Source organism: Melopsittacus undulatus, chromosome 14, assembly GCF_012275295.1.
Source record: "Melopsittacus undulatus isolate bMelUnd1 chromosome 14, bMelUnd1.mat.Z, whole genome shotgun sequence".
Taxonomy (NCBI): domain Eukaryota; kingdom Metazoa; phylum Chordata; class Aves; order Psittaciformes; family Psittaculidae; genus Melopsittacus; species Melopsittacus undulatus.
The window spans coordinates 6,410,934-6,437,864 of record NC_047540.1 but is presented as its reverse complement, the minus strand read 5'-3'; the positions used below and the strand labels follow the sequence as shown (position 1 = coordinate 6,437,864).

At 42.8% G+C, this 26,931-nt stretch overlaps 1 protein-coding gene across 1 annotated transcript; it reads left to right on the top strand.

Annotated features, from left to right (window-relative positions):
• The first annotated feature begins 320 nt into the window (after positions 1-320).
• On the top strand, positions 321-26,931 carry MACO1 (macoilin 1). Its single transcript, XM_034069309.1, has 11 exons — positions 321-427; positions 8,682-8,823; positions 9,518-9,644; positions 11,403-11,526; positions 13,394-13,572; positions 14,022-14,520; positions 22,580-22,738; positions 22,911-23,093; positions 23,304-23,424; positions 24,556-24,730; positions 25,738-26,931. The coding sequence occupies exons 1-11, from the start codon at positions 348-350 to the stop codon at positions 25,938-25,940; spliced, it is 1,992 nt and encodes a 663-aa protein (XP_033925200.1). The 5' UTR covers positions 321-347; the 3' UTR covers positions 25,941-26,931.

Here is a 26,931-nt window from a genome sequence, read left to right as displayed (position 1 = left end):
CGTTGCGATGTCGCTATTGGCCTCCCCAGCCGTCCATCTCCCTTTCCCCAACGCCCATTGGTGGAGCGCGCAGTCTTTCCGGCTGGCGGCAGCGCTGGATTGGTCCGCGGCGGGGCGGGCGGGGCGCTGCGCGGCGGCTGCGCGGGGGACGCGGCGGGGAGGGTCGGACCAGGAATTATTGTTATTTCTTTGTTTCGAGGGGGAAAAAGGGGAGAAAAAGAGAGAAAACCGGAGAAGCTGCCGCGCGAGGCTCCCCCGCGGGGGCGGATGCTGCTGCCGTGAGCGGGCAGCGCGGGGCCGGGGCGCGCGGCGGGGCCGGCCGGGCCGGGCCGCAGGCGGCCGGGAGGATGAAGCGGCGGAGCGCGGACTGCAGCAAGCTGCGGCGGCCGCTCAAGCGGAACCGCATCACCGAGGGCATCTACGGCAGGTACCGAGCGGGGCGGCGGTGGGAGGAGAGCACCGGACCCGGGGGTCGGGGGGGGGGGGAAGGAAGGACGCGCCGCCCCGGTCCCCTCGCGCCCCCGTCCCCTCAGCGGCGCCCCGCCCCCCGGCCCTGTCAGCGGGGCCACGCGCGCCATGGCGCCCCGTTCCCCCCCCGCTCCCCGGGTTCGCCCCGCCCCGCGGCCTCCCCGCGCCAGCCCCCGCAGCCCCCCAGCCAGCGCCTCGCTCCGCCGGGGCCGGGGCCGGGGCCGGGGCCGGGGGGGGGGGAAGCTGCTGGCCAAGGTCCTGCCGGCGCGGCCGCAGGGAGCGGCCTCGAGCGGGGGGAGCCTCCACATCCCCCGTGTGCTGGGGAGCGCTCCTCCAGGCGCTGCCGCTCCAGTCGGGAAACTCCGTCCTCACGTGGCGGCCGCGGGCCCTGCGCTGTGGGATCCGCGGGGAAAGCGAGGGATGCGAGCGGGGTCTGGTGTGGGGCATCCCGCAGCACGGGAGGGGGAAACGCAGCCGGTGTCTGATCCGCCTCTGACCTGCGGAACGGGGAGGGAAACTGTAATAGAACGAGCTCCGTGTTCTTGGCCGTGAATGGTTTGGAATAAGGGCATGCTTTCCAGGTGTTCACGTGCGGAATGCACCGAAACAGAGATTCTGAAGCATTTACTTGTTGAGTGTATTCAAAGAGTGCTTTAGAGCTCTGCCTCTTGACTATGCCAATGAAATGGAGTAATTGTGTATTTCTGAATGAAGAGGAGGTTGGTTTAGTAGAGGCTTTCCAAAGTTACACTGTAATGTCCCATTTCTGTTCCTCGTTTATATATGCAGTGGCTGGAAACTTGAGCAAACTCATATAATGCAGATTTGCATATGGAAATGGGTGATAGTGGGCTCTGGCTGTAACAAACCTGTCACAATATACTGCTTATGCTACTTGTAGTGAATCTCCACGTGAGAGTAGAGTAGAGAGTCTGCTGTTGCTTTAGACTCCTGGGTTTTGAGAAAAGGGTGCTTGGAATGTCAAAGAAAAAGCAACCATTGCTTAGAAGTTAATAGGAAAGATGAGTAAACTTGGGAAAATATTTAAAATATAAACAGTTCCTTTTATAATTACTTAGGTTTCCGAAGTAATTCAAAAGCTTTTGCTTCCTGTTACCTTTGAGGTGACTGGTTGGAAAGGTGGGAAAAGAGGAGGGAAAACCAGGAAAAGATGAGGAGGACACTAGGTGATCAGTGTGCTCAGTGTGGAGAGGTGTTGTAGCTCTGAACAGCCTAGAGATGAGGCTGGCTGCTTGTGCTAACTTCTGGAATGCTTAGTTCAGAAAGAGGATTTTAGCCTTTGTTTCATGTGGCATTTGGATCAGCAGAAGTAATCAGTGACCTCCAAGTATTGTCCCCCAGAAAGAAAAGAGAAGCTAGTGGAAGGCTTTCCTCTTTGGAAGTATGAGCAGAGAGAAGTGCTTTTACATGGGTTTACATGGATTATGGCTCTTTTCCTTGTTCCTTTTGCTCTCTTTTTTCATTTTTGGGCTTTATTACTTTTTTCCTCTTGAAATGTATAATTCAAGGAGGTTACAACAGGTAGCTTCTGGTATAGCTCTAGATTTCTAAAGTTTTGTAATTGCTGTAGTTATTTACACAACTTATCCTAATTGTCACCATCAGCGTACACAAACCCAGTAAACAGAACAATCAGTAGGTAGCATCATAGTGTTACAGCCAAGCAGCTGGGCTTGAACAAACAGCATGATTGAGATACTTAACTCTGCTGGGATTTCTGTTTGCTTTTTAAGGCAGATGTTCCCATCCTTGCTCCCTCCCCAGGCTTTCAGTGCAGAGCTGTAACAGACACATGGGAGTGCAGTTGAGAGCTGTAAAGCTGAAGAGTTTTGGAGCAGGTGAAGCAATGAAGGCATTGTCCTGCAGTAAAGCTCTGGCGACAGGTTTGCTACGTGTGTAAAACTGAAGCAGTGTGTAAGAAGCAGTAGGAAAGAGCTTCTGGTCACAGAGCAAGAGTTAGAAATGTAATATCCAGGCTTGCACTGAAATATGTGAATATTCAATCTCCCTGAATAAGTGGTTTTGCCATCTTCTGGAGTATCATTTCTAACAGGTTGATCTAAGGGTTCACAGCCTTTCCTATCTGAACTGTTACAGCTGTAGGTCTTTAAAGCCCTTTCTCCAACATTCACTTCCTAAGTCAAACGAGCTGTTTGGTCTCAGCCCTTCAGAAACACTTCCAAAGTTATTCCTGACCAATCTTCCCCACCAGATTTTCAACAGCAGCCTCACTATCCTATTCTCCTTTAGACTGCTTTTTCCATGCTGCTGGCTTTCCTTCCTTCTGCTTTCTGCCTTCCCTTCCAGTTTAGTTTTACTCCCCATCTACAGCTCCTTGGGGCTTTGCTCCTGTGTTCTGCCGCGGAGGCCCTGGCTGCCTGTGGTGTAGTAGCACCATTTCAAGTGAATGTTGCCACCTCTACCCTGAAAAACCCAACAAACCCCAGTCTACATTATGTGCAAGCATGGTAAGGACTTGTGCTATTTAAAAGTATTGCAGTATCTGTGGAAAGAACGTTACTATAATTAAAACATATCTGTGCTTTCAGTCGAGTTCCAAACCCAACAAACTGGGAGTAGGAATTGAGATCTCTTGTTATTTCCCCATTGTGCTCGCAACCTTTTTGCCTTTTTAGGTTTTAAGCTATAAGTTGCCATTGTTTTCTGATGCTTGAGCGATGAACATCTACCTTTGACACTGCATGCATGAAAAACTTAATGAAAATATTCATTGCAGCTTGTCAGCAGTTAGGCAATTAAAGTTTACTTGTTGGTGCTTGTTTCTAAGTCTTCCCAGTCCTCATCCTTCATTATTTAAAACCCTTCAGCTTCGTTGCTGCTACTGCTTGTTTGGGCTTTACCAAGTCCTGTTGGCACTTGGTACCAATGGTGTAGCTAGTTCAGTTTCAAGATGAACTCCACATGTTAGTGGCTTAATTTATGGTGCCACATCCACTGTCTTCTGCTGTCTATCCTGGATTTCTTGACAACACTCCTTAAACACTGCATGTTCCTTTAGAATTAGGATTATTTTTTTTAGAGCTATATATGTATTGCCCTTTATCCCAGGCCTCACCTGGGCTGGCAGCCAAGTGGGAGGATGTGGCTGTGGTTACTGAGGTACCTGCTGCTGGCATGAAGGCAGTGGGTGCCCCTGGGCATCTCGTGCTGGACGGCATTCCCTTTGCTAAGGGATCCTGTGGTTCTTTGTGTCCCCTACCGTGTGATGTGGCTCATTTCCAAGGACTTGATTCTGGACTCTGCTGACAGCCAAATAAACTGTAAGGAAAACCAGTTCATTACTAACTCCAGGAATGTAGCCTTTTTGTAGGCTGTTTCTTAAAAACAATAAAACCCCCAAATCCATAAGGATTCTGCCTACTGATCTATTCTGACACTTTTTTTATAAGCTTCCTATATGGGGAAAAACATTTTCTTCTCAACCTGCCCTGGAGGTCTGTAACAAACCAGCAGTGTTATTTTTTATTACGTAAATTCAGGTCTCAGATCCAATTTAGCTTACATTTAAATGTGTTCTACTATGTCAACCCCAACGGCATGTGTAATATTGCTTCCCTCTGCCAGTGACTTTCATTCCCTGCACGCTGCAGTTCCTTTTGCTTTATTTTACTTGTTCTGGAGTGATGTTTTCAGCTGAGTTACCACAGTGGGCTCACAATGCTCTTGTTTCAGTACTACAATACTGAGTGCTGCTTAGCTGCCTGTGGTTCAGCAGTCTCTATTGCAGTTGCTTCCAGAATTACTGTAAGAATTTTCTATTTTGTCTTCCTGTACTTGCATTTCCATCCTTCAGTGATTACTGTGTTCTCTGCCATATCAAGACACTGAATCAGTAGTCAGGGAGGTTTCCTGGGAGTAAAACATTTCAGATTTCACACAATGATTTCCAGTGTGCATACCACGTTCCAGCAACCATGGTTTCTCTCTTGCATATTTGCTGTGCTCATTCTGTACCACTTTTCTTCCCCACTAGTAATAATATTGCATATATGTGTGTGTGTGTATGGATGTTTACATACACAAAGCTTTTTTTGCTTGAAAGTCTCCAGTGAGCATCCCCAGTGTTCTCTCTGGCACTGGGAGGATAACCTAGACGTGGTAACTGGTAATTCCATGGCATGTTAAAGTTCACCTTTCTGTGTTTGGTGCCTGCCAGCCTCAGGATCCTTCCGCTCCATTGTCTTGTGTGAGCCAGGCTGCACAATGAAACATGCCATCAGTTCTGCCAAGATTCACTTTCCAGCCTTAGGGACTTGCTGATAACAGAGGGATAGAATAGAAGCTTAATTTGCTACCAGATAGGATTTGGGTTCGTAATTGGTTGGGTTTTTTTCCTAGTGATTTTTAAAACTATTTTTACCTTGTAGCAAGCACAAGGTCTGTTTCTATGGGGCAGGAAAAAGAGAACAAAGAACAGTAACAAAGAACAAGGGGTGGGGGGGAAGGAAATGGCATCTGGCACTTGAAGGGGGGGAGAATATGGAGGAAAGTGATATGTTTGCAAATTCAAAGGGGTAGCACAGCCACGTGGGGTTAGGAATAAATGTTTCTATTCAGTCTGTATTAGGAATCCACTGAGGTTTCACAGGATTTCCAGCACTGTGGTCACTGCTCTTCCCTGTGCAGTGCCCTGCTCATGTGAATGTGGCCACCCTTCCCCTCATCTGCTACCCCACGAGAGTAGATGCCATGTGCCAGTTGTATAGGGAAGGCCCTGTCCTTAAACCTGTCAGCTCACTGAAGTCAGAGTTTTCTGACATCTGTCAGAACGTTAGATAACCCAGATTTTAGGTACTTACTCTATTGAGAACAAACTCGGAATCCTAATTGTCATCATGGAATATATTTGAGCCTTTCTAATACAAGGGTTCCAGAGGTTAGAGAGCACTTTGCCTGGTGAATGTTATCTTTAAGTGAGGATACTGACACAGCACCTATCAAAATTGGAGAACTGGGTGGATGTGCCCAGAAAGATCAATGGCTGTCAGAGGTCCATGGGCACCAGATGGCTGGTGCTGGATTCCAGAGGACTGTGTGGGGAGCAGGTAACAGTAGAGATGCACTGAAGGGGAGGAGGAAATCTGGAAGGGATTAATAGATTGAGGAGCAATGATGAAGTAAAGGGCTAGTACAAAGCAGAGGGAGGGAGGAGGGCTACTGCTCAATTCTGTTAGTCATTTCATTCATGTGGTGTGGTCTGAATGGTGTGTGTCGTATGGAACAATCCGCAGAGGAGTGATGAGCCTGTCCGAAGGAGACGTCCTCAGCCTGCTTGGGGTATACCTTTCACTGGAGGTTTCTCAGTTATGACTACTTTAGGTGCTCACTACAAAGCAGTCTGTTCACTAAGCACTTGCAAAGGAACTGATGAACTGTGTGCTGGGCAGGAGCAGCAAACCCCGGTGTGCAGCACACCTCTGTGCAAGAAGGGTAAGCAGAGATCTGTGTTTCTGCCTACTACAAAGCTTCACTGCCAACTGCAGGCTGCAGTGTGCGGCACAGGCAGAGCTCTGTGTGTGACTGTGCCAGCACGATGGAAACCCGGCCCATTTCGAGGAGGGAGCTGATGTCTGGAGGCTGCTACCAGTATCACTTTCTAAAGCTGAGCTGAGTGTGCAGCTCTGCTCTGCAGCCCTCCAGCCTTTAACTGGAGAGCAGCAGGTCCTGATGTGAAAAAGCCATTGATGGGATGTAGTACCCTCCTGATGGTTTCTCTGAGTGCATGTGCACTCAGCAGCTGAACATACATGTAGACTATATTACACAACAGTGAATGTTGTTGCTGAGGCCAACCGAAGTGGAAGAAGTCTTATGAGAAATAACTTTCTTGTGTCTTAGTCTTGTACTTTTTAAATCCTTCATTGCTTTGGAGTCCTTCAGGTGACTGAGAAATAGGCTCTTTAATATTCTTGGAAAAACCTTATTACCTTTGTTGTACTGTAACAACTCCACTTTAAAAGGTGGTAAATATCACCATGGCCTTTGGATTGATGCGAATTTAATATTAGAAGTCACTTGTAATGATTGTATCACAGAACTCTGATTCAGCAAATGCTTTAACTTAGAGTGGCACTTAACAGTTGAAAAGTGTTAGTTCTGACAACCTAATTTGCTGGGGAAGATGTAGTCTATAGGTTTCAGTGGCAGAAAAATCAACCCTAACCATAGGCTTAGCCCAGGAAGACATGCCTACACAACACAACTGCTTTTCCAGCCAAACAGGCAGCATCAGGACTGCCTGGTTCTGATGCCTCTGTATTTTTCTCAGACCTGAAGAGCTGCACATGTAGGATTGGCAGCATGATCAAGCTGAGCACAGTGGTGACAATATCCCCACATGTTAGTTACCTTTTGTGCCTGAGTATTCCCTGAATGTGGCTGCTTTTGACAGATTTCTGCTGAAGATCTAATCTTACATAAACAAGAGACCAGCAGTGTATGCAAGCGTAATATACCAGGACAAACGTGACCATTTAAGGTGTTTTGGTGGGCTTGGGTTGGGTTTAGTTTCTTTTAATACTTGTACTGTAGTTTTGCTCTCCTCAAAGAGGCTGTTTTGCCTGAGTGGCTGGGATGGTTCTATAAAAACTGAAAAAAGCAGAATCTTCCCCCCCTGTCCCATTGTATTAAAATCCAGATTCAGAATGTTCAGCCAGGTGAGTGGGGGGAGGCTGAGGTGGGTCACATGTGGAATAGCTGCGTATTTGTCACAGTCTTCAAAATGTATTTTCTATGAAGTTTTCTTTTAGTTGGTGCTGATTTAAAAGCATGAACTTGTGTGAGTACATTTAAAGCATGAACTCACATGAGTATGTCTATGTGAGTGGGTCTGTGGGAGCAAGTCCTTTCACAGTGCATTGGACTTTTGAGGGGGAGCCTGATGACACACGGTCAGCAAGCAGCAAAGCCAAGCAAGAGCTCTTCTCCTGGGGAGGCAGCACAGCCAGGCCAGTCAATAAGGGATGCTTTCAGGCACACACAGTCAATCTTTGCTCACAAGGAATCAAAGCGCTCTCCCACTTGTGTGGTTTGGGAGCTGACCTTGTGTGACAACGTGAGTGATAATAGAGGAGTAGTTTGTTGCCTCCAACCCTCCACTGGTACCTGACACTGTTGATAGAAGCTTTTTGTTTTGTACCTTCTCTGAAGAGCTTCCTAAAAAAGCCACGTGTTCATGCACAGTGCAGAAACTTGATTCTACCTGGCACTGTGCATGCAGACTCCTGGCAGCTGACCAGTAGACAACCAGGGCAAAGTTCCACTGGTGCTGTTGGCATGTGATAGAAGAGGAAAAAGAAGCAGCTAAAAGGAAAAACTGCCCTTGATTTAAAAGACACGTTTGAAAAACCCACCTTTGTGATAGCCCAACAGAGTGCAACAAGGTAGTTGCATTCTGGGGAGCTGGAGGAATGTACTACATCTGTGGTTGCTGGGATTTGAGGGAGCTGCCTCCTTTTCAGCAGAATGGATCAGGCTGATCCCTCAGGTGCTCCTGTGTCAGATATGGTCTCAAAATATTTTGAGCTCTAGCCAAGAAGGATCATGAATGGTTCAAAATGCAGGACTAAGAATTAGGGAAATGTGCTTTGAAATAAGTAAAAAATTGAAGTTAGACTGTCTGGTTTCACGTGGCTCCACTTTTCTGTTGTGGTTTTATTTTACATTGACTTTAATATGGATGTTTTCAAACGTAACACTGACAACTCAGAATCAAGCCAGTCTTCCTAATTGCTGTAGTTATAGACCTGGAATACATCTCAATTTATTGGTGTTGAAGTTTCTGTGTTAACTGTGGAAAATGAGTGAACATCTGCAGTCTGAGGAGCAGGAACACAGACATTTCTGAGCTCCCAGTACAAGAGTGCACAGTGGAAGAGCATCACTTCAGCTGTGAAGTCATGCCTGAGCCTGTGTAAAACTGCCCTGCAGAGCAGAGGGAGGTGGTCCTGCATGTCTGCAAGGGCAGTGAGCTCTCTCTGTTGCTTTGCTACTTTAACACAAATGCAGTTGAATAGAATTAGCTTCATTAGACCAGGCCTGGTTTTAATAGAATAATAATAAACCTACTGTTTTGTAAATCACTTTGGATGAAGTTTTCTTGTCCGTTATAGTTGTCTATAGCTTTTATTCTTGAACTGACCTGAAATTACCTTTTCTTTCTCCCCTTCCAGTACTTTCCTGTATCTGAAGTTCCTGGTGGTGTGGGCCCTGGTACTGTTGGCAGATTTTGTCCTGGAGTTCAGATTTGAGTATCTGTGGCCATTCTGGCTCTTCATCAGGAGTGTTTACGATTCCTTCAGATACCAGGGTTTGGTAAGTATAACACACGTTCCCTCTGTAGGGAAATCCTGCACGGGTTCAGGGCATATTCCATGTTAGATAACTAGCTTCATGACACTGATGAACCTCTTCACAGAAGGAGGAATTTTCAGGTGACTTAAGTGCCCTGGGCTCAAGCCTCTCCTCTCTGACTGCCTGCGTTGTCTGTGGCAAGTGGAGGTGAAACACGTAGCTAGCAAATGTTCACCATAGGAAAATATTGGTTGAATTCCTGAGGTTAGTGAATCAGTTTAGATCCCTAACAGGGTTTTCTTCAAAATAAAATGGGAGCCCTTAACTGTTTAGGTCTTTCCTGCTCTTTCAGAGAGTAAATGACCGTGCTGGTTGGTTGGGTTGGGTTTTTTCCCAGAAGGAGAATACAGTGATGATAATACTGTATCAACAGTGTAGATGAAAGTCTTCAAGCGAATTAATAAGGAGTAAATGTAGCTGTTTGGATTATTGTTGGAAGAGTGGATGGGCACAAATTTTCATGTTGTACCTATTCTCTCTTAATCAGCCAAGTTTCTGCTTTCAGTGGCTGCACTGCTCTATTGCTTTGCCCTGGTTAGAAGCAACATTAGTGTTTCTGTGTTGAAATCATTGTGGTGTCAGCATTAATAAGTTGGTAATATTTGCTGAAATAAACCAAAGCACTCTTCTTTCCCCCACCCCTCCTTTCTTCTAGGCCTTTTCAGTATTTTTTGTTTGTGTAGCATTCACATCAAATATAATATGTCTGCTCTTCATACCAATACAATGGCTGTTTTTTGCTGCCAGCACCTATGTTTGGGTACAGTATGTCTGGCACACAGGTAGGTCACTATTCTTCATTGATTTGAGTGTGTATCTTGCAGCTTTTAGTAACATGCAAAACCCCTTTTCTGTTCATTACCACATTTGTTTTAATGCAGTTTTGTTAAAAAATGTTTTCATTAATATGCTCAGTTGCACTTGATACACCCAGATGTGTATCTTACAGTAATCAGGAACGCCCGAGCAGTGGGACTGAAGGTGCATGAACAGCAATTCCAGAGCAGTAAAACAAATATTTTCCTAACTTCAAAACAGTTCTGCAGCAGTTCAACAAACACAGAGCACAGATACAGGAAAAGCTTGTGGCACAGAGTTGTGTTCCTCCCATCTTCCATTGGTGTGCTGTTCAGTTTGTATTACCATAGTTTCAGTTCATATTAGTCAAATCGTTGTGTCAGCTGGATTCAGTTTCTGAGTGAAAAGGCTGGGGTCTGCCCCATTAGCTTGGCACAAGTATGGAGAAATCTTCTTCCCCAATGCCCTTTTATTTTATGCTTATTTGCCTGGCTTTGTTTTAATAAACCCTTAGGTTCTGGGGCAGCAGCTGGCATCAGCGGCAGGTGGTTTAGTTTGCCTGAGCATTACCACTTGACATGGGTTCTGTGCCTGTCTTTCACACAGTCTAAACATTTTAGGAATAAAACTGGTTTTAGAGGTAATTTCTCACTAGCCCAGTCATTGGGATTTGAGGCCTTTGTAATATTTCATGCTAGACTTGCCATCAGATCCCAAGAATTTGCAGCATCATTTCTCAGCTGGCTGGTGAAAGCAGTCATCTTTCTGACAAGTTAGTAATTTATCATAATGACAATGTGGGAGCTAATGGAAGATGCTGGGAACCAGGTGCTGCCCAATTAAAGTACATAGACAATCTGGAGCTATTTTTAGGATTGCATTCACACGTTAAAGCATTATCTGATGTTGTTCTCAGGGTTAATGCTAAAATACCCTAAAGGAGAACCATGATGGGGCAGTTTGAACTGTAGCTATTGAGCTTGTTTAATATTTTAACTCACTGCAACCTTAGGGATTCTTCTCTTTAAATGTTCATGTAAGTCACACATATGTATGTAATCAAGACCTTTGTTTATTTCCATGAAGCTTGTGGCATGTAACTGAGATAGGTTTGTGGGGATTCACAGTGGCTATATTGCAAGTAAAAGTGGTGTTTTCCAGTGGCCAGGATGTTGAAGACTTGGCTACTACTTTCCATTCTCTCCAGTAGTGCTGGAGAGAAAAAACAATAGAGCATCCTGAAAGTCCTCCTCATGAAGGGTTTTGGGTTGCAGACTGTTGTCTATATATGGAGTAACCACTATTGTACTTACTCACTCCTGTTTTCTCAGCTGATTTGCTCACTGCTGCTACCAAGATATACCTAACTTGGAGTGAGAAAGTAGTCCAAGCTTACCACTTCTGACTCAAAGATCATAAGCTGTAACATTACCTCATCTTCTGCAGTTCCTTCCATTTGTGTTCTTTCTCTGGGTAGGGTTTTGTGCCAAGCTATTTCATTAGCTGTGCATCTGTTATTTTTCACTGATGTCTTATAAAATTAATAAAGCGAGATAAGGAGATGAAAATTTAGATTTGGGTCAAAAGAAAGACATCCTTGATACTTTATTCTGAACAAAACCTCTTACAATCCCCTGTAAGTCTGAAAATTCCCCCTGATTTTTTGAATGTTTTGAAAATAACTTGATTTGCTGCTTGTGACATATCCCTGAGGTGTTTTTCTCTCTTCCTTCTGTCACTAGAGAGGGGTGTGTGCTTGCCAACAGTATCACTGTGGATACTTTTTGTTTATATCGAAGCAGCCATTAGATTCAAGGATTTAAAAAATTTCCATGTAGACCTTTGTCGTCCATTTGCAGCACACTGGTGAGTGTTTTCTTGTTCTCCTTACCTTTATTTCACCAGAGAAATTAACATTTAAGGCTTTCTTATACTGGTTTATGGCCTGGCTGTTCGGTTCTCCCCTCACACATCTGCCCATGAGAAATGCATGCTAAGCAATAACCAAGTACAACCTATCTGAAGATACAGTCCTTGTGAGCTGTAGGGAACTTGTAGCATGGATATACCTAGTGTTACCTGGCATCAGGTTGCAAATTTTGTATTCCCATAATGAATAGATGGTAAAAGTAGTGAAATAGTTTCACTGATAACCTATGTATGCCATTACAACAAAATCACCCTCTTTTTCTGTAACAAAGCACTCCTCTTTTTCCCCTCCAACAAGACAGGCTCTCATGAGTGTCTGATTTCATAATTCACAAGAGGAAGTTAATAAGCTGCAGGTTGAAAATCATGACAGAAAATAAGACAACCACTACTTATTATATCACTTCTTTGGAAGTGATAAGAGTGACTTCAGGCAAAAAACTCAGCTGCAGAGTATCCATATCTGGAAGAAATGTATTCTTATTCCACAGGTTTTTGGTGTAGTATCCATTGATTGGCCTGCATTTAAAATGTGTCCTGTTCTTCTTGGAGTCATTTGGTCCAGTTCTGTGTGATACAGCCTCTAATGAATTAAGCATCTGTCCATTTATCTTGTCTACATTGTGCAATAAGTCCCTTAAACACTAATAAAATTCTGTAATAGGCTACAAAAGCACTTTAGGAGCTGTGAAGAAAGGTCTTTCTGCTGCTGAATTGGATGCAAACATTTCAGCTTGTCATCAGAGTTTTAGCACAGTAGCTACAGCTGGCTTTACACAGCATTACAAAAGAAGCCTCGGCAGAGATAATGTCAGATGCATATGCAAATGATTCTTGCATTCTGGCAGCTTACTTAGACATGCAATTTGTACAGTGCTGCTCTTACTGAGCAAAGAATGAGAAGACTGTGAGCGTTAATAGTCATCTGCATCTGAGTGCTCCCCTGATCTAAGATACCTTCAGTGTTTAAAATGCAGCTCCACTGTTTTGTTAAAATACTTGTCAAAGATCTATTTATTTTGATTCAGGGATGTTAGCTCACTGATGGAGTGTCCGTGTTAATAAATCCTCCAGCAGGGTTTGTTGGCATTCTGTGCTGGTGCGCTTGTCACAAGGTGATACTCATATCCTGCGTGATGAAGCTGATACGCAAGGAAATAATTCCAAAGTTCTATAATGCTTCTGTCATCCCTGTCAGCAAATGGAAGAGCAGAATCTGGCTGGAAAGGAAGTTTTCATATTGTATCTGTCAGTAAGACCAGTGGAAGAACCAAGTTTAGGGATGAGATGCTTCCACTCACAGCTTCAAGGTCAATCACGTAAACAGGAATTTCCGAAGGCCATTTGTTGCCCACAGCCAAGGGGTTGGTTTCTCCTTCCACTGTTCTGGATGAATGTTGCTAACACATCTCCCACTTTAATGTCTTAAATATTACATTGCCCTTTAGGAACAAAACTTGGGAACTTCTGCTGTATTTGGCTGTTATCTCCTCAGAAGATGCATTATTCTTAGTCTGGTCCTTGTCTAAAAGCTGTCTTTGAGAAGTGCCATTGCATTGTCATAATCCTTTAATTTGTGCTACACTTAATTGCTGTCTGCAATGAACTGTAATTTTATCTCAATAAAGAGGTGCCTACATTTTTAAACTGGTAACTGTTGTACAGAAAAAAAAATGTATAATTTTCTGTGCAAAGTTGTCACCTAGATGTATTCTCAGCTATATATAATCTATTACTATTGATGATGATTTATTAATTTGCTATTATGCTTACATTTTGAGTGATAATGTTGCTTTTTTCCTAGTATTGGCTACCCTGTTGTGACTTTGGGCTTTGGCTTTAAAAGTTACGTCAGCTACAAAATGCGTTTAAGAAAACAAAAAGAAGTGCAGAAGGAGAATGAGTTCTACATGCAGCTTCTCCAGCAAGCTCTGCCCCCAGAACAGCAGATGCTACAAAGGCAAGAGAGGGAGGCAGAGGAAGGCAAGTTATACTTATTATTTAATGTGTTCGCTTTATCTGCTATTTAAAAAACCTGCTAAGGAAAGGCTTTGTTAGTTCACATTGTTTTGCTGGAAGTACAGTGAACTTGGAAACAGAGGAGCCAGGAATGAAATGGTTTTGGCAGTGGTTGGTATGGCAGTGGAAATGAATTATGTCCTCTGTTTAGTTCTTCATTAGCAACTGCATCAATCTAGTCAGTGCTTCATGAAGCACGAGGATTTATTATTCAGTCTCTAAGTGTTTCCTGCCAGTAATGATAAAAAAAGTCTTAAGTTATCATGTGACTTCTGATTTTCTTTTCTAGATACTCTAATACTGATTGCTTTCTGCAGAAAGATTGATATGTAGCTAATGATTTTTCTTGGTCTGTCACAATATTGATTGATTTAGTGAACTAAGTATACTTTTTGTTTGTTTTGGTATTGCAGCAGCCAAAGGATTATCTGATATGGATTCCTCGATACTATTGCAGCACAATGGAGGCATTCCAGCCAATAAAAAATTATCTGCCACGTTGCCAGAGCTAGAATATAGAGAAAAAGGGAAAGAAAAGGACAAGGATGCGAAGAAACACAACCTTGGAATAAATAACAATATTTTGCAACCTGTAGACTCTAAAATACAAGAAATTGAATATATGGAAAACCATATCAATAGTAAAAGATTAAATAATGATCTTGTAGGAAGTACAGAAAACCTCTTAAAAGAGGACTCATGCACTGCCTCATCCAAAAATTACAAAAACGTCAGTGGAGTGGTGAACTCCTCACCTCGCAGCCACAGTGCAACGAATGGGAGCATCCCCTCCTCATCTGCTAAAAATGAGAAAAAGCAGAAGTGTGCCAGCAAGAGCCCAAGCACACACAAGGACTTAATGGAAAACTGTATTCCTAATAACCAGCTAAGCAAACCAGATGCACTGGTAAGGTAAGTTTGATCTGAACATTGTGTAACAGCCTTTCTTACCCTCCCTTCTCTCCAGGACATCGGAGCTTTTTTTCCATAGGAAAATACATCTTATGATCCCATGAAGACAACAGAATTTTCTAGGAATGGAATAAGATAACTAGGAACTAGGCCTTTTGGGTTCTGTTCCTGACTTTTGCCTCTGGTTTGCTATGCAGCCTTGAGCAAATTGCATCCTTTCTACCTCTGTACACAATACTTGCCTACCTCACAGGGGTGTTGTGAGGCACAATCAATAGCTTGACACTCGCTTCATAGAAGGCATGAGAGAAATGTGGGGAATCACGATAACAGAGCTCAGTGGATGCGTTCTTGACAGACCTTCCATGGAGTGACCTTTAAATCTCCATGGAGTTCAGTGGGGTTTGATGGTGCCTGAACAGGTTGTTTTGTCTTAGTTTTTTGTTTTGTTTTTCCCCTGAAAAGCCCAAAATGTTGGGCTTTTGGTTTAAGCTTCAATTCACAAGTAAGGATGCAAAGTACCAGCTACTGTGCAAGCCCTTAAATTTCTAAGTTCAGATTCTCGCTTGCATATCTGCTGCCTTACTGGTTTAAGAACAGGTCCAAAGGATTTAATTTAGCTGCCTTGTAAACTACAAAGATTGAACAAGTCACATCTTTACATGTGCTTATCTGAAGTTTCAGTGAAGATGTATTTGTGAAATGCAGCTAAGTACTTGCAGGGTATAAGTGAAGACATACGGTGCTGTCATGTTATCAGAACAAGTACTTGTACCAAAAAGGGAGGAAGTGTTCAGATACATCTAGAACAAAGCTGTTACATGGATATACACTTTGTTACCATTTGTGGCTTATGTCTGTCTTTCTCCTTTCGTCATGTGCTCAACTCTTGTGTTCAAGCCCTTGTTGGCCAGCTGATCTGGCAGATCGGGTTCGTTGGCCCTGTGGATTCCTTTTGGTAATAGGAGTTTTGACTCTGCTCTGTCTCTGAGGATTTGTGCTGTGTGAATACAATTACTTCAATGAAAATGTTATTTTTCTCCTCTACTAATCACTGTCACTGCTTGGTGTACCCCTGCCAGTTACATATCCAGGCTAATTGATACCTAATGTCTAGAGAGAGCTTGTATAAAGAAAATGAGACACCAGCTAATCAATCTAATCTGTGAATCAGATTCAGCTAAGGTTAATGGGATACAGATGGCTGTTTCTTCAGCAAAGCTGCATCTAAAGAAGCCTGTAGAGGACTGCTGTATTTGTATGTTGCCAGTTTCAGATGGGCATCTCTCTGCTCCTTATGTTACTTGCTCACTGAAGAAAACAGGTCAGTTCAGCTTTGCTGCAGTGTAAAACATAATTCCTAAGTCCTGGGAAAAGAGAATGACCTGGAAGACTCAGGCTTTTGTCCCATGTAGCTATGATAAGAAATGAGATTTAAACCTCGTATGCTTTACATTACACATTGAAATTTTTATATGCTATGATGTGAGCTTACTCCAGGTCATCATGGTCATTGTCCAAAGCAGGTTTTCTAATGCAGAAGTGGGTATACAATAAACCAGACTGAGCCCTTACAGGGTTCTTACTCCTCTAATTGACTGGGTAGGGGCAGAGTACACATTAGCGTACTCTGAGCCTGCCTTTGTGCAAGGTAGCCTTACTCTGCCCGGAAGGAGAATTGAGCTACTTCAGCCCTTGTTTGTCAAGTGTTTCTCTGTGATGTGTGGGTGTGATGTGGCTGTTGTGTTAGCAATTCCTGTAGCTGCTCATTGAACATCGATTTCCCTGTGCAGGCAAGCCAGGAGCACTTAAACCACCAACATCCTGTGTTGCTGCTCACAGTTTCTTACAAGCGAGGTGACTGAAATCATTCTTGAAATGCAGTTTCTATTCAGATGGAGTATGTAACTCCTACACAATGGAAGCATAAACTTACCTGACAAATTGGATGGGGTGGAATGCACTTAAATTTAAAAATTCATGTTTATTTTTTAAAGCGTGTCAGTTATCCTTCCCTGGGGCGTAAGGAGTGATTTGTTCATCATCTTTTCTACTTCCAGTAGTATTACTCATTCCTGTTATTAAACTTTTAGTCTGCATCAGTGCTGAAGCCTGAAAAGGGCTGCGTGGAGTCCTGCCTTTGTGTCCGACTTTCACATCAGATCTGCTCAGCTTCCAAATAAAGAGGCTTTTTATAACTTCTTGTCCAGCAGACTCACAGCAGGATGTCAAAACCAAGCTGCTTTCCTTTTGTGTTCACAAATGACTTCCCTGGGCTGACTAACCCGTCTTAAATGTAAAGTATGCCTTAGGACTGCTGGGGACTCAGCTTAACAGGGGTTGTTCAGCAACCAGACAGTATTGCATGCTGCTAAACTTTTTCTCTTAACTACTTGATGTGACATTTCATATCTGAAAGGGTACTGCTGATTAAGTTAATGTTTTATATATACAATATTGCTCTTATTTGAAACAGTGAGGTTTGCTTCTTGCTCTGCCTGGTAAATGGTTAGTGCACAGAGGAGAGGAAGTTGCTGCTGCCCGTCTTTAGATGTTTCAGTGAATGTTGTGTTACTGTCATCTCAGTTGATAGAGTGATTTAAGAGACTGTGTCCCTGCTGATCAGCCTTAAAAGTAACCTCTTAGGGGTTTGTTCCTACAATTGAAGTAAGTGTGTGCTTCCAGTGGATGCTGAAATCTGCTGTTGGTTTGTCAAGAGCTTGGTAATTGAATCTCTGATCTGAGCTGTTCATTTTCCAACACTGATAACTGAGCCAAGAGGAATACTTTTGGGATCTAGCAGAGGGATGAGTGTGGTATCTCATAATACTTCATACTGTTTGTCAGTAAGTACAGTGCAGATTGACTTCTTGTTGCTGTTTCACTGTCACTTCTGAGGCACAGCAGGTTTTGTTCATGGTTTAGGGGTTTGATATATGGAACAAGTCCAAGCTGGAATCGCTGCAGACTTTGTGTGTGTTGCATATTACACAGTGTGTCCTGCCTCTAGCTATTTGCACTCTTAAACCCAAAAAGGCACAAAAAGCCACAGTCAGAAACCTGGCAGTGCAGCTTGGCAAAGCTGTTTGCATCCAGAGAGGTCCTGTTGTTGGCACACAAGGTGTGGAAACAACCTGTCTCAGGTACTAATTATTCTTGGAGATAACAATGACATCTTCTGGCAGTTGGACTAAGGAAAATCTCTGCAAAGCAAGAGCTGGTCTACCCACATTTTCCTTTGCTTTACTACAATCTGATGTTACCTGCAGAGACAGACCTGAAGGTTTTAATGTAAATTTATCTCCATTTGGTACTAATAATTGTACATCTTCTGTGGCACTGTTGATGTCTTAAGGGTAATGGCTGCTGCTTGCTTCCTTATCTCCCTTGGCTGAAATGGCATCAGTGTTCCAGGCTTTTTGCTGTCAGCTGCTGTGGGGGTCAGCATTTCATGCGATATGATGGGAGGGATGGGGAGTATAGAACAGAGAAGAAAAAGAATTAGGAATGTAAGTTAGAAATCATGGCAATGATCCTTCTCGCAGACCATTTTCAAGCCACTGTCAGCATAGTGCTTGGACTTCAGAAACAGAAGAACCTTCTGAAATGCCACCTGCTTAGATCACTTCTGTGTAAGAGAAAAATAAGTAACTTGGCTTTCTCTGTGTGGATTACTGTCTTTTTGGTAATGAGAAGTGCTCTGAGAAACTGATAGTAATAGCCTGTTAGTTACAGCAGGAGAACCTCAGTGCTGTGAGATCACATTGGCTACTTAGAGAAGTTAGGTTCACTGCAGGGGATGCACATTCCAAGAGACTGGGCCAGAACAGAGCAAAGGAAGAACATGGGTCTCCTGGAAAAGCATCTGAGGTCTTCTGGGGTCTTAAAAACTTGAATTTCTATATAAATTGTGTTTTAATTTGTGTACAATTGCCAGGTGATTATGGAATTGATTTAGCTGAATGAGTAACCAAGCAACAAGGTATGTTATTCACCAGTCATCAATACTTAGGAGCATTAAGCTGAATTGAGTTGTCTTTAAGTTGATCCATCCATTTCCCTGAAGCATTTGGAAAAATACTTAGTCTTGGAGGTGATTACTGATGAATTCTCATCATCAGTGAGATCAGGAATGATGTGAGGTACTGCTGAGAAAAGAAAATGGGTAAATCTGCATTTATAGTATGGCAAACTGCAAAGAAAAATTGGCCTTGGTTGTGTAAAGAGCCCAATGTAATAATCTGCAGCTAAACCCTCATCTGAAAAATAGTTTTGTGTCAAAATGATTTGTAGTTTGTGCAGCAATAAAGCATCTTCTAGAACTCTGGTTTGCTTCATCCCCACCTTGTAAATAACTTTCCCAATAAGCCTGGAAATAAGAGACTTAAGCAGAAAATGAAATGGTAGAAAGAATAGTAATAATTTTTAAAATGCTGTCTTCTTGGGTCATTTATCATTGCAGTAGTGGTGCAGACTGTTACAGGAGGGGCAGCTCACACGCTGTTTCATGCTTGTAACAGCACAGCTTTCTTTATGGCATTGCATTGCTTTACCTTGATGACATGCTTCCAATTTAGAAAGCGGGTAGCATAAGGGAAAATGATGGATGAGCCCTCTCTCTGCAGAGCAGAGCTTTGGCTGGCTGTTCCACAGAGTGACATGTTTAGGCTGAAAATGTTTGGTAAGAACATGGTTACACAGTGGAGGATGCAAGGAGTACATGTGGTTTTGAGGGGGAATTAACTTCATGTGGTTTGGTTTTCTTAATGAAGTTTTGTATCTAGCAAATTGTGGCAGGTCTGGGACAGAAAATGTAAGGAAACATTTGGTCCTTCCATTATGATGGATTATTAGCTTCCTATCTCATTTCAGATAGTGAGGAGCATTTATTTGCTCTCAAAATTGTGGAAAGCAGCTGCTTTGGTATTTAAAGCTGTAGTGAAAACTACAACATAATGAGAAGGATTAATTAAAATCTGGTAAAATCTTTAATGCATTTCTAACCAAGCCCATTGCCAGATAAATTTCCAATGGTTTTGTCTGCCAGTGACTTGAAAGAGATGCGTTTCCTTTGTTAATTCCCTTCTGCCCCTTTGGAGTTGCACTACAGTAGCTGATCATTTGCATAGATTGAGCATGGTTTACATCTGTTATTCTGTTCAAGTTAGGTTATCTGTACTGATAGGAGAGATTGCTTCACAACAGAATAAAGACTCTTGACTGGGAGGTGCTGTGTAAAACTGGGGTGCATGGAAGCCCAGAATCCATTGATTAGGGTAAGTTGAACCAGTGCAGTTGCCACTTTTGAACTGCTGAGCCCACTGTGAGCTTGTTTGTAGTGGCTGGTAAATCGGAGAGTCTTTGTGTTTTAATGGGCACGCAGGGTGTAGAGCTCCCACTTTACACCTGCTAGCAGCTTCTGAGAGGCAGCAGCTCCTCTGCAGCATGTACTGAGTTAGGGTTGCAGGTGGGCATTGCTGGCTGCTCATGGGCATTGTCTCTTGGTGCCTGGTCTGCCTGGATGCGCTCTAGCGGTATGGCTGCTGGGTCTTCATAAACGGTGCAAGCACTCAGGGTTTGAGCAATTATTGTTGAGTTTAATCCTGGAAAAGGATGAACATTTGGTGCTTGGAGCATGCTTGAAAAGTAAAGGCAGAAGGACATCCATGGGGTGTTCGTTCAGTGTTCAGGCAGGATTTCTGTGATATGCAAGTGTGCAACAGTTCTTGATCCCGGTTCTCACAGATTTAATGTACACAGTTTTGGCTGAACACTTTTCCCCAGGCTGAGTAAAAGGAAGGCTATGGCCTCATATTTCCCCTGGTTTGGCGAGCAGCATCCTCTCTGCTCACATTTGTGTGTGCTCTCTGGATCCTGCAGGGTTCAGCTCTCTTTACAGCACAGCCTGGACCAGTCCCACAAGCACTGTGGGTGCAGAACCCTTCCTGGAACGGCAGGAATGCCATGAACCAGATGGCTTCAGAAGCTGGAACTAATGTCAATGCTTTGTTGCCAGAAACGCAAATTCAGTTGGTCCTGTGCCAGCACCTCTTGATTTATTTGAGCTTTACCTGATCAGTTCTTTTCCTGGAATACTAAATACCCAAAATAAATCCTGGTATATCTTATTTGAGCATTTTGACATAGGGGAAAGGATATTTACAGCTGTCTTACTTTCACAGTTATCACTTTATTATGGACATGCATGTTGCAATCTGTGGATAAATGTCAGTGTAAAGCGTGTGTGTGTGTGATTTCTGTGCATTCCTTTATGTTGTCCTTCCAACCGTATTTTCACCTATTTATGAAAACCTATATTAAAACCAGTCAGCTCTTGGCATACAACAGTTTAATGCTTCCTACAGCATCTTACTCTCTTCAATTACTAAGTTTGCTCTTTCTAAAATACTGAGTTACTGTTTATTGGAAAAGTAAATTGAACTGTTATATCGTTGCCCAACAAGTCTCCAGCTCCATCACTTAACATGCTGAACACTGGGAGGTTACATGCCTAATAACGTCTGCTAATGGGTTTTCCATTTTCAGTTTGTGTGCTGTGGTTCCATGCTGGAAGGAATATTTGGTTAGGTTTGCAAATTCTTTTCCTCCTACAACAGAACACAAGGTGTTGAAATGATTTGTGGCCTTCCATCTGAAATGTGTATTTGCTTTGTACTGTTACTATTTGCTTTCTAAGTAGAAGTTTGGTGGGGTGGGGTTTTTTTCTATTTAAAAGTACATTTGACCACAGTTTCTACTATATTAAAAGAAATTCATTTTATCACTGGGGCAGTTCAAGTACAACTAGAAAGACAACTTAGTACAGCTATAGAAAGTGGGATCTGATCCTTCATAGGCTGTTTCTTGCTGTTAATTTACCCAGTAGACCTCTTCAGTGCGTTTTAGCCTAATACAGATGTGCTTTTATGGATTTTCAGAAGTTTGATTCCACATTTAACCTCTTGATTAATTCACACAGGATGTTCTTACACCTCCTATCGTTACAGCTCTCTCAGTAGCATTTTAGGTTAAGATTTTCCTGCACTGAAGCCCAGAGGAGTGAAGTGATTTCAATTCTAAGGACAGAAAGCTCTAACAGCTCACCTCCAATAGTGAATGTCAGTAAGGGCTGTTCATTTGGGCTCTTGTGACAATTCTCCCCAAGTCCTAATGTTCAACTGCCACTAATTCTGTGTGGAACTTTAGGAAAGAAAAACATCTTTATTTTCTTTATGAACATTTAGAAACTTTGGAATCAATGACTTTGAAATCAATGACACTCAATTTGACAGCACTGATGAGATTGTGTGAGTGACTGGTATTTGCTTTTATGTGTATGCGACTGTGCTCATAAAAAATGGTTGATTATTTACCTGAGATGTGTGTTTATTCCAAGAATAAGCACATTTTGAAATATATTTGGGGAATACTTTAAACTGCGTGCCTCTCTTCAGCAACTTGGGGCTTATTTTAAGCAGGGTTGGTGATAAGCTCACACGAGTCTTGAAGAACTTCCCAAAGCTACAGTTAAATGTATAGCAGATGGCTCCTGTTCAGGAACAATTAAAAATACATTTTCTGACTCCTGAACTGTGGCTGATTTGACACATCCTGGTTGTTCACCGTGCGCATCGTGTGCTTCAAGGAGCAAGCCACCTTTAGGTGGGAATTCGGCAGCGCCATCACAAATGAAACTCTGATTTGGTGAGAAAATCAGAATTTGTTCAGGTGTGCATCTGGCCTTGGTTGCAGCCTATCAGGCTCAGAGGAAAAATGTAATTCCATCATTATGGTTCTAGGATTCTGCAGTGTAAAACAAATTCCTGTGGGAGGATATGAAGTGTATCACTATAATAGAGCTATATACGTAACATTACATAAAACATTATTATTTAGCAAGGATAAACATAATTCCTGAGAGTTGATTATTTTAAGTCTGAAGGGCTGGGGGGTTGGCAGATGGTGCCATGTTCTCTCTGTGATTTTTATATAACGTGCGTGAACCTTTGGGTAATAGGGAAATAAAGTTGAAATTGTCTCTTCAAATTGTCTGTCTTAGGTTGGAACAAGACATTAAGAAGTTAAAGGCTGACCTGCAGGCGAGCAGGCAGATCGAGCAGGAGCTGCGCAGTCAGATCAGTTCTCTGACCAACACAGAGCGGGGCATTCGGTCTGAGATCGGGCAGCTCCGCCAGGAAAATGAGCTGCTTCAGAACAAGTAGGTGCTCCTACACTAAGTCCGTGCTGCTGACTGTAGTCAGGGCAAGTATTGTGTTAAGTCTCTACGAAATTTGCTGGCAAATCCAGCAAGGCTCATGTGGGACCACTGACAGCAATTTATTTTCAGTAGGTGAAATCCTCCGTTAAATCCCATACCTGTTACCTTCCAGATTACACAATGCTGTACAAATGAAACAAAAAGACAAACAAATGATCAGCCAGTTGGAGAAGAAACTAAAGGCAGAGCAGGAGGCACGAGCCTTTGTAGAAAAACAATTAATGGAAGAAAAGAAAAGAAAGAAGTTGGAAGAAGCAACTGCTGCACGTGCTGTGGCATTTGCTGCTGCTACAAGGTACTTTGTTTTACCCCAGACCAAGCTCAACTCCACAATATCCCTGAGATGTGCTCTGGGGGGATTTGGGGAGGCATTTTCCACTGTTCTGTACATAAAAGAATAGTCTGTATGTATTTCTTTCTTAGAAAGCTTGATATGTGTTAAGAGGTCTACTTGAGTTAAGGCAGTGGGAGGACTTGCTTCAATATCTCCATGTTTTTTCTGCAGAGGAGAATGTACTGAAACTTTACGGAACCGTATCCGGGAGCTGGAGACAGAATGCAAGAAGCTAACAATTGACATAAAGCTGAAAGAAGATCAGATACGAGAACTAGAAATGAAAGTTCAGGTAAGGAGAAAGCACCAGGGGCTTAGATCAGCATCACAAGGAGTGAGTGCTTTCAGCCCTTGGAAACTGATGGAGGCAATCAACACCTTCAATAATTATGTTCTTCAGATGTCTGTCTTGCATGTCTTGCATCAAGACACTTGTTTGCAAGAAGATGGGTATGAGAGAAGTTGTCTCAGCTCCACGCTATTCCATTGTTTAAATTAGGATTTTTTCCCCCAAGCCAATGGTCTGGGTAGACTGAGAATGTAAATCCCCTTAAGAGTTTTCATCTTACGTGAGGAGCTTGTTGCCAGTCTGCATCACTTCAGATCTCACTGCCAGCAAACAAGATTGCTTACTTTATGTAGTCTTAATCACTGGCCAGACATGTTTTGGTTTTTTGTGATAGTGCTTGACTGTACATTGTGCTGGACTTGTAGCAGATGTGTTGTCTTGCACATTCGAGTTTGAGAGCTCAGATATGTGAGCTGAAGCTGACCTTATTCCTTCAAATTGCCTGTTCCTAAAGAGGTACTGGGTTTTTTTTTAGTCAAAGTTTCCATGCATACTTCCCAACCACTCTTGTGTGCAGAATCCTCGCTCCCTCCTTTTCCTTCTTCCAAATTTCTGGGGTTGCAGCACAGCTGGGTTCAACGTGGGAAGTATTCTGAGATAAACCCTAGAAATCCCTTTCATCAACCAATTGAAGCAGCTTAAAGTGGTTCTTTAGTATCACTTTAAACTGTTCAGCAAGGCATCAGTCCCCATTGTGGCCATTTTGCTGTGGAAGTGTTGTCACATTCCACAGCTTGGCTGAGGACTGCCCGGCTGCTTGGCTGGCACTTGGAAGGGCTGAGGAGGGCTCCTCCATGGGGGCTCTTGATACAGATGAGAGAGGGCTGAGAGGCAGAGTAAATGGTACTTGCTTGCTGCACTGTATTTATGTGTTGTACAATATGGCTTTAATCACTTGTGATGGTCGTGTATAATTACTGGAGGTAATATTACAGTGTCCTTAATTAACCATCATTTTAATTTTACAGTATTAATACCAGGCCCAGTGGTGTGCTGTGGGGAAGAGAAAGACTTCTCAGTATATCTCACGTGTGAAATCTGTGAGAATAACATTTGTCCTCATTACTCCTCCAGGAACTGCGGAAGTACAAGGAGAATGAGAAGGATACAGAGGTGTTAATGTCAGCACTTTCAGCCATGCAGGATAAAACACAGCACTTAGAGAACAGCCTGAGCGCAGAGACAAGGATCAAGCTGGATCTCTTCTCTGCATTAGGAGATGCAAAACGGCAGCTTGAGATTGCCCAAGGTAACACAGAATAGTTCAATTCAATACACAGCACTAACTGAAAGCATGACAATAGAGCATAAAGAATATCCTACCTCTTTATTTAGGGGTGAGCTACAGCCCCCACTCAGCATTTCAACTTTCAGTGGGGTTTTGCCTTTTGTGGCTCTGCGAATGTGAACCTGACCTGATTGCCCAGGCTATTAAACTGAAGACAAAAGCCATTAAGATGGGTGTTTGACTTAATTTATCATTATTTTATACATTTTTATAAGCCATTACCTCAGAGCTGGAGAGCTTCTTTCAAAGAGCTGGACTGTAAATAATAGTTGCTTTCTATTAAGCCCCTCTCCCTGAATCCTAATTGTATTTTATTACTCCTGAAGTAAATACAGCCGAAATGTTGGGGGAGCAAAATAACCCAGCTGGTTTTAAACCTGGCACTGGTGAGGTGAGCATCACACGGGTGCCGCAGCCACCAGAGGGAGCATGAAGCCAACGATAACTCCTGCCCAGGTTCAGGAACCAATGAAGCAAAATGAAATAAAATGAAATAACCTTTTGCTTTAGCCCCTGTTTAATTTCCCTGCAGAAATCTGCTTGGCTGCAGGAAAATCGTTTCATTTCATTGGTGTTTGTTTTATTAATTGCTGTAGTGGTGATGTGAGTGTGCACAAGGGGGTTTAGTTGAAGAACTCATCTCATAAGCAAATGCTACTGCTCTTGTCAGGTGCTTGTAAAAGGTGAATGGAAAAGAGCAAAGTTGAGCTGTAGAAATAATTGTTTGATGCAGCAGTGAATCCAAAGAGTGCAAAACCTGATGGAAGTGCTGTGTCAAGTTGTGTGATGTGGTAACTAGAGGTAATTCACCTCAGCACAAAGCAGGAGTTACACAAGTTGTGTTTTACTGATGCTGTGTTAGGCAGTGAATATCTCCCGGGTGTTTTGCTTCAACAGCTCTTAATGAAAAGTTGGTGGAGAGTGAGAACATGTTGCAGGTTCTAAGTGATGTTGTTTGCTGTTTTCAGGGCAAATAATTCAAAAAGATCAGGAAATCAAGGACCTAAAACAGAAGATTGCAGAAGTCATGGCAGTAATGCCCAGCATAACATACACTGCAGCCACCAGCACTCTGAGTCCGGTTTCCCCACATTACTCTTCCAAATTTGTGGAGACCAGCCCTTCTGGACTTGACCCCAATGCCTCTGTTTATCAGCCCTTGAAGAAATGAATGCCAATTTTCTTTTTGCCCAGTAATTTTGTCATGCTGAAGGCATCACACAGGAGTGTCTCTTGCAGTCAAGATGAAGTCGTATTGTGTGAGACTGTATTTGTTGTCATTTAAAACAGGATAAAAGAACATCTGGATTGACTAGAACTGCCCATTGGTTTTTCTTGTAAATTTTTAGAAAACCTCACAGAACTTTGCAATTTATTTTCCTTGGCCAATGCATTAAAAACAATTCTTGGTTTTCAAGTAGCCAATTTTGCCTTTTTATGTACTCTTGCATGGTTTCCTCTTGAAAAACACAGGGCTTTGCTTTATTTTGAACCCTTTCTGCTTTTTGGTTTTTTAATAAGTTGAATTTGCAGATTTGGTCAGGAATAGTGAGGAAAAATCCTTTAGTATTTACAGTGAAAGGGTCAAATACTCCAACAAAGCTTTGATTTATAGATGTATTGAATACAAATATGTGATGTTGCAGAAGATAATTTGATTACCCCTCAAAGGACCAAACAAATTTCAGGGGCGTTGTTTAAGGGAAAGAAAAAGAGAATAGCTGATGATGTGACGGTGGTTGTTGTGTGAAATATTTATATTCCCATTGGTGTTTTTAGTCATTGAGAATTGCTAACAGTCTTGTTCACAGTGCCTTGGGAAAAGACATTTCAAGAGGAAACTTGATAGTTTAAACTATTTTTTCCCCCTTCACTGTCATCTAGCTTATATATCAAAGCTCATTACAGAGTCTACTGCAAATTGTACATGGTAATTTGGATGTTCATTATAAACCAAGGTTACATCTTCTGTTTATTTTGATATAAACTCAGCAGTGTTCTGTAAGTTGCCTTGATTATACTGCATCATGGAAGGCACAATATTCATACAGGAAGCGTTATTGTGAAGGCGGAGCTGTGCAATGTACTGTATACAAGAGACTGTAAAGCTGGCTAATAAAAGCTGCAGTTCTGGGTTTTTTATTTTATTCAACTCTGATTTA